Here is a 13,010-nt window from a genome sequence, read left to right as displayed (position 1 = left end):
GCCTCGGCCCAGGTGCAGCAGGGCTCTGGGAACCCTGTAAACTGTGTGAACTAAGGTAAAGGGGAAAGGTCAGGAGGTTGCTCGCCACCTGTGTGCTTCCACAAACGTCTTCCAGTGTTTCTGCTGCTGCGTGTTCACCTCCCAGTTGTGGTAGTTCCATGTATACATGTTGCTACCACGCTCCAAAATGAAACCACATGTTTCCTGACGATCTACATGTGAACGCGGCCTCTCGGAGAACACATGCCACCATTAGAAAGTGCTCTGGGAAAGTCCTTGATCAAACATCGCCTACCGCCAGGCCCTGCTGCTGCCAGAACACACACACACACACACACACACACACACACACACACACACACACACACACACACACACACACACACACACACACACACACACTGAGCCATAGGATGTTTTCTTAAGAGTAATCAGCCTGACACTAGCAAATTAAAGTTCAGTAAAAGAAAACTGATTCATCTCCACACGAGTCAACAAACTACAGCACGGAGTAATTATTGTAAAGCTGAGAGCAGATTGTGTGTGTGGTTAATTGAGGTGTTACATGAACACGTAGAAAAACACTCACAGGGTTTTTCAATCTGCTTATTTGCAGTAAAACATTAACAAATAGGAAGATCAAAGCAGAGGTGGACAATTAGAACTACAGGATTAAAAGTGAAAAGCTGAAGAACTAAAAAAGAATATAGCTGAAATCATGATTTATTGAGTAGTCGTCATTAATCACTTTAATCTTTATCGTGTAAAAAATACCAAACGTTCTCTGGTTCCATCTTTAAAATATGAGGATCTGCTTCCCTCCCAGTTTTTCTTCTTTTTCATCTCCTCTCTCTCTCTTATCTTCTCAGCTCTCCTTCACTCCTCTTGGCCTTGGGTGCTTCATTCACTTTCCATGTTCACACTCTTAATTAACTGCTCTTTTTCCTTATTCCATCTCTTCCCCCTTGGCTTTACATCCCCCTCCACTCCTTTTCCTATTTCTTTTTCTTTATAAAGAGAAGGAAGGGCTGTTGTGATCCCGTCCCCATGCTTCCTTTTGGGGGGGCTTCCTCACATTCTCGTAGAAAATCAACAGTGTTTCCTGATAATGTTTCCCAATGGGAGCATATATATATATATATATACATTTATATAAGGTAAATAAAATTGGGCCGAGCACAGAACCCTGAGAAAAAATGCAGCAAAAGATTCCCCTACTTAATACAAGACAAGAGCAGGAAGAAAAAGAAAGTCTCATCTTGTCGTGCGTGTCTCCTCTATTTATTTACCCAGCTCTCCCCAGGCAGCGAGCTGAGCTGCTGGGATTATGAGATTCTGTAACGTAGACGGAGCTCATCCCACATATCAGCCCATCAGCATTAACACGGTGTATGTTCGAGTAAATTAAAAAAACCTCTGCGCCTCAACGCCCTGGCTTCATTTCAGCCCCGGCCTGTCTGATAAGGCGGCTTATTTGCATGGTAGCTGTTTGTTTGGGCAGTGATAGTGTTTACTATGGGAAGTGTGTGTGTGTGTGTGTGTGTGTGTGTGTGTGTGTGTGTGTGTGTGTGTGTGTGTGTGTGTGTGTGTGTGTGTGTGTGTGTGTGTTGTGTGTGTGTGTGTGTGTGTGTGTGTGTATGTGGGTGCGTGCAGGTAAATGCACTGTAAAGCCTAAATTATGCTCAATGTTAGATACGTATAGAGAAACCGACGGAGCCCTCTGTCTTTACTCTGCATTCATTTTCTCCGTATTTGTGCACGTCTTCTAAAAGTTTACGGATTTTTAAGAAACAGACGAAATAGAACAGTACCACAAGAAATCATGGGGAGGGGGGGGCAGTGTAGCCAAAAGTTCAAGTGAGACGATCATAAGGCGCGAGGAAGAGCTTGGTGTGCTATGACACCTTAATGGACTAGGATTGATTTAAAAAGAGCTCGAACAAGCCAATACTTTTTACACCTCTTCCTCTTCACTGTATATTTGTGACCATTAACTGTACAACAGCGACATGTGACACCAATTTGTACGGGCATGTCAATAATGTGCTGCCATGCCGGTTGATGTGGCATTAGTGGACGGCTGATGCTCAGAGCACAATCAGCTACAATACACCGCGTGCTGGATGATATTGGAAAGCTGTCAGAGCGAGCGTAATGGAAATATATCGCCTGCTCCGAGAACACAGAGGGAGGATTTTCTCTCCTTCTCCTTCTCCCCCCTCTCTCTCTCTCTCTCCCCTCTTCTTTTCTACCTCCCTCGTCCCGTCACTTTGTGTGTCTGTTCACCTCTTTGTCACTCTTCTGTCCGTCAGGGAATTGCATGTTCCCTATCTCGAGCAGCATGCACGAGGCGCAACGCAACAAAGCGTTATTGTGCGTTTAAGGCTGCAGAGGCAATAGCTGCAATCTTTGTTCTACTGGTTATAATGTGTAGATATATGTCTCTGTGTGTGTGTGTGTGACGTAGACATCATCTTCCAATTGTTAAAGGTCTGTTGTATAAATGTAAAGGATCAAATATAGTCACAGGGTCGGCTCAGCTGCTGTCCTGGAGCATTCGATCATATCACGACCTTCCCGAGCAGATGGAGTTTCAGTTTCATGGACTCGTACGTTTCTAAATGTCACATTTCTCTGATAATTTCAAAGTCTTCTCATTAAGTTTTAAAATGAACTCTCCACCTTGGAAACAGCAGTTGACAAAACAATGTCATCCAACCTGGTCAAGTAGCTTTTTCCGGAGCTTTTTCGCATTGTGTGTTTTTGTTTATTCTAAACTGGTTTTACAAGAGAGCTAAAAATAAAACGCAGTCACTCCTGAACTGATTAACTTGTTCATTAATGGAGTTGAGTTCATGGGACAAATCTCACAGGTTATTATTAAATTGTTGTTAAAACCACAAAAAGTCTATTCCCACAACTAATTTTAGCGTGAATTACTGGCTAATATGACCTTCTCAGGCTGCCATGAATTATTCAAACACATTAATTTGACTCTGGTAAAACACAAATGATGCATAATTCGAGAGGTGGTGTTTAGAATGAAGTGCAGCACATAACAAGCAGCAAAGTGGTACACATGTTCTAATCTTGTAATCCTTATTTTTCTTTTTTTTTTACACACTACTCCAGGAATTCAAATTTCAACTTTTTGAATGTGTCTCTTGAGTCAGAGCTCCCGTAACTTCTGCCATCTGTTAGCGCCAAAATCCCAAATCTCTCTGTGTACGTGTTGTGAATATTGGTGCATTCGTGTTAACAGCGAAGTCACAGCTGTCTTGGAAAAAGCCACCATCCACTGGTTGTACTGGACTTGCTCTGCACAGTGTTGAACTCCTGTACTTGCAGTGAAATCCCAGAGAGAGAAACATTTATTCATGATATTTAAGGCATCACAACTATAAAGGAAACAACCAACAAACAAACGGGGGTAAAAACACAACCTCCCTGGCAAAACCACAGGGCTTTGTAGATGATTTCTGCTGGTAACCATGGAAACCATAATCTCACCATCCTTCATATTGTGCGTCCAGTGACTTGAGTGTAAAGTGTCGGCCACAAGTGTGATGATGCTCTGTCTGGGGCGTCTTGAAAAAATAATGGACTCCGGTGGAAAATGCCATCAGTTCTGGTCTCGCTGCCTCTTCACCTCCTCCTCCTCGTGTTCGTCAGGGGACTTGGTTTTGTATTAATGTTTAAAGAAGTACATGTAATTGATATATTTTTGTTTACCTTGGATTATAGATGAAGGACCTATCCTCCAGACACTGCTAAATACTGTCAGTAGCAAATGATGACGGATTGCCCTGTGTTTCTGTGTCTGGGACTCGGCAGGAGTGTATATATATATATATATTATTGTGTGAGGAAGAAAGTGTATACATTAGTGAGTAGATAAGAACTTAAAGGCTCCCTCAGGAAATAGTCACTCCAGTGGAAAATAACAATAAAGTAGAATATCCACACAGGAGCAGAGCAAGTGGAGTTTATTAAACGTAATGCAGCCAACAATTACACCAGTAAACTGTGATGCATGTGAATTACAGTGTGCGTCAGTGTGCGATTATTGTGCTTACACTACAGCGGACCTGCAATCAGACCGGCTCTCGAACGTTCCACTCGCCTATGAATGGAGGGGTGTGCGAGCCGAGGGGCAAACAAAGGGACGCGATTGGTTGAGAAAGCAAAGCTCACATCTTTTTTCTTTTTTTTTTCGCAGCTCGATCACGTGTATGTTGTGTGAGCGTGTGTGTGTGTATATATATATATATATATATATATGTATCTTTTTCATATAGTAGCTCCTTCTGTATCTCTTCATCTCTCTCGCTCGCCGCTCGCAGGGCTAAATGAAAGCGGGGAGCTGAGTGAGGTGGGGAGCCGACCAGGAGAGAGGGAGGCTTGTGGCTCTGGGGAGAAGGAGTGTAAGAGGAGGCGTGAGATGAGATCTGAGCAGCCTGGTCACGGTGTGTTGGATAGCGATCGTTGGAAGTTCGAGAGGTGCATGCGAGGCAGGGGAATCTGAGGGAATATGATAGAGAGATTGAAGGTGAAAGGGAGAAACATGTCAGGGAATTTTACACACGAGTCACTCTAAGAAAATCTGTATTTTAAAGGTTTTCAAATGTTGATCAGGTGAAAAGACACGCTGCCGTTTAGACCATAGACTGAACGATGAATAAAGATGAACGACATCTCTCCCCGATGCAAATGCTGCCATCTTGCTCCGATGATGTAATGTGGAGTCAGTGTGCAGTGTCGCGATCCTGGTGCGGAGCCACAGTGTCAAGGTCCTGTCAATGCGTACGCTCGACCAATCGCGAGTCAGTCTCAGCCGTCAATCATGTCACTTGAACATACATCAAGTGATAACAGCTACCTAGAATGATATTTAACCTCTACTTTTTTGATACATGTCCCATTCACTAACATGGAGGAGGTGGGGTTTATGAGCTGAGCTGCCAGTGTCCTCCATCTTTATATATTGTCACACCAAGTGGAAACCCACCGTGATTCCTCCCATTGGTTCGTAAATCTGCCGTTTTTGAAAGTTTGGCATTTTGTCCAGCACCATCTTGGTTTGTCGAAACTAGAAGTAACCATATTTGGAGGAGTGGGGGTGGAGCCTGACTGAGGACGCTGCACGCCCACCTACCTGCGACTTCTCCCTCTCCTCTCACGCTGTCTCCTCCTCCTCCTCCTCGTGGATAAACTCCAGATTCACATGAATGCCTCTTTTTAACTTCCCTTTTCCCTTTTAGATAAGACCCACTCAAGCTTATATGATGTACGGCTGCCAAATCATCCATTTATCAAGTGTGTAGGAACATATACAGATTTAATCCATGCAGGCCTCACGTGTGCTTTCTCTTTAATCTCTCTCCCCTCCCTATCTATGGTTATCCATCATGTCGCTCTCTCTCTCCTGTATACGTGTCCCTCTGCCTCAGTATCCGATTCATTACTGGTCTGTTTTCAGAGCCGCGGCACCTCAGGGACCACCGGTAGTGTACTTTCCCTGACAGGGGTCCCCAGAGAGGCTGAAAGTGGCTCACGGTTCCTCTGTACACAAGAGCCTCCTCTCTAAGTTCAGAGTAACCTTTTGAAACTCACACACTTATCTCAGAGATCTCAAGGCCAGAGTGAGGCCAGGGTGTGATGTAGCGTAAATTAAATGGTACCTTTTAATCGTCGTAGAGGTCCAGGTTACTCTGATAAATGTGGCTGTTGAAGTTATGGTGAGTTACACCCCCATTTTTTCACATGACTATGATGCAATCCATAAATGTGACAGTCGAATTGAGTTTGGCGTCTCGGCTCTGACCTCATCACACCCCCAGAGATGATTACATAGCGATAATGGGGGAGTGATGAGCACATGAAACCACATTTACTAGATCCAGATTTTTATTTGCAGTTTCACACGCTCGTAAATATTTGTCCCCAGAACATGCCTGATGTTTTTCATCAAGATCCATGAACTAAACTTTGAGAAATTAGCAAAAAACGTCACCTATCATCTGTTTTTCCATCCTCCTCCTCCTCCCGCCCCTCTACTCCCCCCGCCTGCCTATCTTCCTTCTACCTTTGACCTGCTCTGCTGCCTCCCTCCATCCTTCTTGTGTCATGTTTCCCTCTCCTGCTTTCCTTATCTCATGTTGTCGTCCCCCTTTCGTTCGCCCACAGAACCATGAGAGGGAAACGGCTCTTCACTGTGCGGCCCAGTACGGACACTCGGAGGTCGTTGCAGTGCTGCTCCAGGAGCTGACCGACCCCACGATGAGGAACAGCCAACAGGAGACGCCCCTGGACCTGGCGGCGCTGTATGGACGACTTCAGGTGAGAAACAGATTGATTTTTAATTGAGTTAATATTGCTACAATACCCATGATTTCCTCACCTGGCTCCTGAGCCTGTAACAGCCTGATGACCAGAACAGATAAAACAATATCTGATCCTGTTAAAATTGAACCTTTGATACGACCCAGAGGGGAGAAGCTAAAATTTCCATTTCCTGGAACGATTCAAGCCTTTGAAATGGATGAGAACAGAATTGGTCATTGCAAGGGCACTGCACCAATAATGATGTTTAATATGCAGGGAAATTTTAATTGTTACTCTGCCAAAATGTGTGAAGCTAAAGTCAGATGAGGTTGAAACAAAAGGAATAAACTAACTGGATGTTGTTGCAAAAAAAAGCTTCTGATCAACTGCAGCATCCAAACCATCGACAGGAAGTGAAGAACTCCTCACAGGGGCGCCTGTCAAAGGGCGAGATAATATATTAGGCAGCGAGTGAACAGTCAGTTCTCGAAGCTGAAGTGTTGGACGCAGGAAAACAGGGCGAGTGTGGACCTCTGCATGCATTATGTATCCTGGCGGACGTCGTCGCTGGCAGGTGAAAAGCAGCAGCTGGCGACTTCATCTGCATTTTCCTCAGGACAGCAGGACCACAGTGCATGTCAATCAGTCCTTTCACACCGAGGGAAGTCTTTACTTTTGTGACAAGGACTCACACTCGCACTGAGAGGAGTCTGCTCCAAACGCCTGCCGACGTTCACATGCACGCACACATCCTCTCTGCTGAGGTAGTGAGTAATTGCAGTCAAGCCATACAGGTTTGTCTGAGTGTGAATGAATAATTTATAAAAGCTGCACGGATTCCTCTCTCTCTCTCTCTCTCTCTCTCTCTCTCTCTCTCTCTCTCTCTCTCTCTCTCTCTCTCTGCATAATAATGAAGGGAAATCCCTGTGGTGGAAGCTACTGCTGTGTGCAGATGTAACTTACACAGGGCAAAAGTTTAGTACACACACACACAGGCACACACAGGCACACACACACACAGGCACAGGAAAGGAGGAAGCTTTCGAGAGATCTTCGTCTTTTTGAGCTGAGCTATTAAAAGCACCATCCAGGATCAAAATAAGAAAGTAGCTCCACAGCCGGGACTTAAAACCACCTCCTACTACAGTCAAGTGGATTGACAGGTAGTTTAATTAAACATCTCTACAGTAAATATAGATTGATGATCGACTGAGAGAAAGAAATGCTGATTTATCATCTTTGGCTGATCGTTCTCTGTGTGTTAAGACTTTTTGAACCTTTCAATTTACCCTGGCACATTTCATTTACAAAATTTAAACGGACTTATTTACTTCTCAAAATTCATAATCATGAGTGGGCACTGATTTCACATTTGGATACACAAGCTGCTTCTAATTTTGAAGTGGTAAGTGTGTATCTGGATTTCAATATCAACTTTTCTTTTCATCGTGACTCCTACATTTTAAGAAAGGTGATTAAAAACAATTTCTGGATCTGCCCCTTTAACTGGAACTGCACCAAAATGTAATGGATCCTTTCCTGGCCCGTTTCCCATCTTTCCATTAAGTTTGCTGCAAATTGCCTCTTTTATTTTTTGCGCAATCACGTAATGGACAAACAAACCAGCGAACACGGGTGAGAACATAATCTACTTGGCAGAGGCAGTAAAGAACAGGATGGACAGTTTAATTCAATTTCTCATACTAAAGCCTTTCTAAAAACAACCATTTCAAGGAAATCCAGAGAGTTACATGACTGCTTTACTCGGTTATGGTCTCTTTGAAGCAGGATTGTCTCCCAGAAGTATTTCTCTTATCAAGATGATTCATCAGCAGAACATTTACTGTTTCTATTTTCTCTAGAATCCAACTCTGCTGTTCAGTGATTCTTTTTGTTGTTGTTGTGGGTAGGAGACATCACCAGGTTCCTCCTTATATTGCAGTTTTGTCATCGACGTGTTGCTTTGTATATATTTCCGTGCAGGTGGTGCGCATGCTGGTGAGCGCTCACCCCAACCTCATGACCTGCCACACTCGCCGACACACTCCGCTTCACCTGGCTGCGCGGAACGGACACCACAGCACGGTGCAGACGCTGCTCGACGCCGGCATGGACGTCAACTGTGTGGTAGGAAAACTCTCATTTACAGATTTCCACTGTCGGTGAATTGTTCTCGTCTTTTATGGATAAATATAACAGAATAACAGGAATTTTGATTTTAACATTTTTGGCGAAGGAGGAACAATTATGTGGTCACTAGGGATCATCGCTGTGATTTAAATCTTTTGGACCGTAATCTGGTTTAGAGAAACATGCTCAATACGGTGGTTTGGAGGAATCAGACAAATAAAGTAGGACTTGACATTTCCTACGTTCAGTTGGTTTTATTATCTGATGTACCTGCGAGTGGAGAAGTGACGAGAAAGATACGTCTGTCCTGTTTTGTCCGAGCGAATCTCCTCACCATCTCTGGGGATCTCCCTCCTCCTCTCATCTCTGCTCTGTGTGAATATCGCTCTCTTTGTGTATTTAATGAGGGTACAGTTTTGTGTGTGTGTGTGTATATCCACCACGGGCTTGGCAGAATTGAAAGTGTGTGTGTGTGTGTGTGTATTAGAGAGCATATGCTGCGTAGGCCTCCCGTGGTGTGGTGGTGGGATGAATAATTGATTGAGAGGAAAGACTGAGAATGCAGGAAGATGATGATGAGGAGGAGGAGGAGGAGGGGACAGGGTATTCCTGACAGGTCCTCAAGAGTTCACTGTTTTCTCTCTACATCATCAGTCCCGAAAACAGAAATGCACAGTGATTTAAAGTGTGGTGCTTCTTTCCTGCTCTTCTCTTCATTCATTTACATTCCATTGTGCTCTCCGGTCGCTGTTTGCAGCTTTGTCCCGGCTCTTTCTGGGTCATTTGTTTTCGTGAAGCCTTGTCAAAATGTGGACACGCTTTGCTGCTGTCTGCAACACAGTTTTCTTCCTCTGCAGATGGATTTTCTCTGACAGACTCAAATATTTAACTTAGCTCGTCTTAAATGTGCAGAAAACAACCATTATCAGTGCTAATCAGTCTCCGAAGACTAATTCTGCTGAATTCCCTTTTTTTTCTCTTTCAAATCACAAACAACACAACTGATCTTAAAGGTTTTCTGATCTAAGAACTATTCTCGTGGGACAGATCTGGAACAGATAACATGTGCTCATGCTTGAACTCTTTTTCATCACATTAATTATTAAACATCTCATTCACTCAAACTGTTGAGACCATAGACTGTAGATAAAGATGCACGACACGTCTTTACTTCCCCCACTCACTGTGTTTTATAGCATTAAATAACTAATTAACACCAAAAACACATGAACATACATGAGCGTGACAAGAACTTCCTAAAATGACAGAAACCATCTTTGAGAAAAACTTGTTTAATGTGTATTTTGACAATTTCATTTGGTCCATGTCCCATCCACTAACATGTAGGAGTTGATGATGATTGATTCCATCTGCTTACATGGAAGACATGGGGTTTACTACTTATTTGCAGCCAGCCACCAGGGGGCGATGGAGACACTTTGGCTTCACTTTGGGGTGAGCTGTCGTGGTTTACTCGTTTGCAGTAAACAACCAAACGTAAAAACCTGCAATAACCCGAACCCACCTCCGTCTTCAGTACTTTATGCACTGAGGAAGTCTCGTTTACAGCTTTGATTCTTTAATCGGGTCGGTGTTGTTCAGTGATCGTTGAGGATTAAAGAGAAAAGCAGATTCAAGGGTTTCCGGGCTCAGTCAGACTCAAAGTCTCTGGAAGCTGCTGAGTCTAGATATACAGAGAAAAGACAGTTGAGATGCTGCGGAGCCGCAGAGGCAGAGAGTGATCAATACCAGGGTTTGACTTCATAAAGAAAACTGTGGAGGTTTCATTACTGCACAGTTTGAGGTAAACATGAGACGGTGCGTTCACTCCGCCTGCCGCCGAAATCTGAACTGACTCCACGTTCGTTTGTTACAATAACAAACGTCATAACAGATGCTACATTTCCCCTTTTCCTGACCGTGTAAGTCTGGTTTATATCGAGAATATGGAGCATGTGAAATGGTTTTCAGTTAAAGACTCAATGTGTGTGTGTGTGTGTGTGTGTGTGTGTGTGTGTGTGACAGCGAGAAAACAAATCTGCTGAGGAGAATACTTTATCACATTCAGCCCCTGGCCTCCAGAATACAGTATGTTCAAATCTGTCATCAACATATTGCAGCAGTATGGACGTGTGTGTGTTTGTGTGTGTTTGTGTGTGTTTTTGTGTGTTTGTGTGTCTGTCTGTTTGTTTCATTTCTGGAAAGACAGAAACAACTTGACCTGTTGGATACTGGAGTAGATCTGTTGTTCTCACTATAGGAAGGAGATGCATGACTCGGCAGCATTGTGTCCATCGTCTCTGCCGTCTGTCCTTGTTGCAGTGTGTGTTAGTGTGTGTGTGTGTGTGTGTGTGTGTGTTAGTGTGTTAGTGTGTGTGCATGCGTGCTCCCGATCTGAGGAGCAGGGCTCTGTTTCTCTGCAGGGATTTGGCCTCAGGCTCCATGTGTCTATTGAAGATGAACTGTACAAGGCTTTGATTTGCTTCATCTGCTCCTCTATACCCGCTGATGCAAATCTCTCTCTCTTTCTTTCTTTCTCTTTCTCTCCCTCTCCCTCTTTCTCGTTCTTCCTCTTTTTCTTTCTCGTGATGACGAGCATTTCAAACCTCAAAACGTCTCCGCAGTTGTTTCTGTATTACACCCACCAAAGAGGTTATGTTTTCGCCCCTGTCCGTCAGCTTGTGTGTTGTGTTAATTAAGATTATGCAAAAATGACTGAACCAATTTCCCCGAAAAGGAAAAGACATTGGCCAACAAAGGACCCATTTCATTTTGGCCTGGATCAGGAGAAAGGGAAGGATCCAGTAATTATTCATCACTTTCTTTAACATTGTGAGACCTTTTCACAGATTTTCCTTGAGAATATTTTCATGTATCTCAGAGAATAATATCTTTAATACCTCTGCTACAACAAAATTAGCAGGTAAACGTGGGGGTTTTCCACACACAGACAGATACTGCTGCACACCTGCCGAGTAGATGTGCCTTCTCTGTGGGATTATCTCTAATGAGTTAGATGATTAGAAAAGTTCTGTTGCATGAGTCATGTTTTATCCGAGTTTTTTTTTTGCATGTAATAAGTCTGACAAATTCCTCACATCAGCTTATTTCGTCTCATGAGTCCGTGTCTGCCGGGCCCTTGTGTGCGATGCAGTAAATTACAAAACTCATTAACCGACTATTAGCAGGTTTTAATCTGATAGAAAATGCAAAGTGCTGGTTTGTCTTCCGCTCTGGTTATTTAGTAAATGATCAGTTAAAGGAGACATATGATGGTTTAGTGTTTTCTTTTCTCTGGCGTGTTATATGTTTTTTGTGTATGTAAAAGTTCTACAAAGTTAAAGTTGGATATAAAGGGAGCTCCACTTCCAACAGAAACGTCTCACGGCTAGTCAGGCAGGAAGCAATCCTCAAATAATCAAACACTGTATTTATCTACAAAATCCTTAATGTAAATTGAGAGTGGTCAATAGTTGTGGATAAACACACTAAGATGTGTCCTCTTTCCTCCGCCTCCCCTCCAGTCTTTCTCTACTCCTCCTGTCCACTCCTCTCGGTCTTCCCATCCATCTGTGGCATTTCTTGCATGGCTGCGGTGTCAGAGCTGCACAGTTGAGAGTGCAGAGTGAAAGCTGTGGGCGACTCGCAGATGGCCACCCTGTCATGAGTTGAAAGCTCCGTGTGTGAGAGAGAGAGAGAGCACTAGTATAGGTCTGTAATTGGAGTCAAGCCATATAGGTCTATCTGAGTGTGAATGAATATTTTATAGAGGCAGCACAGTCTCTCTCTCTCTCTCTCTCTCTCTCTCTCTCTCTCTCTCTCTCTCTCTCTGTCCACTGTCTGTGTATGTATCTCTCTCTTTGTTTCCATAAATGTGAAGGGAAATCCCTGAGGAGGAACCTGCTGCTGGGTGGGCAGGGACCCAGCTCCAGTCAAAAGTTTAGTGTAAATACACACACACACACAAACACACACTAGAGTGCATATAGTAAGTGGAGTTGAGAATTTACAGTCGTCCCATTGTCTCCCACCAGCAGCTCTGAAACAGAAAGTAATCCTCCGTTCAATGCCCGGAAACTCCTAGAGAGTGAGAACCGCCTTCCTCGTTTTGTGGTGACATCACTGCATCAACGCCATGGGAAACAGGACAGGAAGTGGTACAGAGATTACCACAAGGGGTTAAGAGGGCAACTGGTGTGTGTGTGTGTGTGTGTTTTTGTGAGTGTGTGTGTTAGGGAAAGGGGGTGGATCATTTCCTGCCCTCCCACCTCCTCTCACTTCCTCGTGGGTAAAAAACTGCCTCCACAGGCGAAACACCCACAGTTCGATTCACTCACTGACTCCGCAAACGTGACCGCTCACCTCAATTCTTTAAAAAATCTACCCCTGGAAAAAAAATATCTGTTTGGCTCGCCGGACCATTGACCTTTGACCTTTTCCGAGGGCGTCGCTGCATCTGGTGCGTTGCCCCGTCTCTCCATCATCCCTGTGGCGATGACACATTTGCTGTCGGGGAAACAGAGCGGCTAAAGTAAGTTTAGTATTCCCTGCAGCGG

General features: G+C 44.0%; 1 protein-coding gene across 3 annotated transcripts in view; it reads left to right on the top strand.

Moving 5' to 3' along the window:
* Window positions 1-13,010, top strand: part of anks1b (ankyrin repeat and sterile alpha motif domain containing 1B) — a 162,650-nt gene that overhangs the window by 48,045 nt on the left and 101,595 nt on the right. For all 3 annotated transcript variants that reach the window (XM_035147899.2, XM_035147897.2, XM_035147896.2), the window contains exons 4-5: window positions 6,187-6,339; window positions 8,308-8,451. In XM_035147899.2, the coding sequence (XP_035003790.1) occupies window positions 6,187-6,339; window positions 8,308-8,451 (297 nt within the window). The remainder of the gene's footprint in view (window positions 1-6,186; window positions 6,340-8,307; window positions 8,452-13,010) is intronic.

Source organism: Hippoglossus stenolepis, chromosome 22 (assembly GCF_022539355.2).
Source record: "Hippoglossus stenolepis isolate QCI-W04-F060 chromosome 22, HSTE1.2, whole genome shotgun sequence".
Taxonomy (NCBI): Eukaryota; Metazoa; Chordata; class Actinopteri; order Pleuronectiformes; family Pleuronectidae; genus Hippoglossus; species Hippoglossus stenolepis.
Note: the sequence above shows the minus strand (reverse complement) of the source record. Positions and strands in the feature narration are given on the sequence as shown.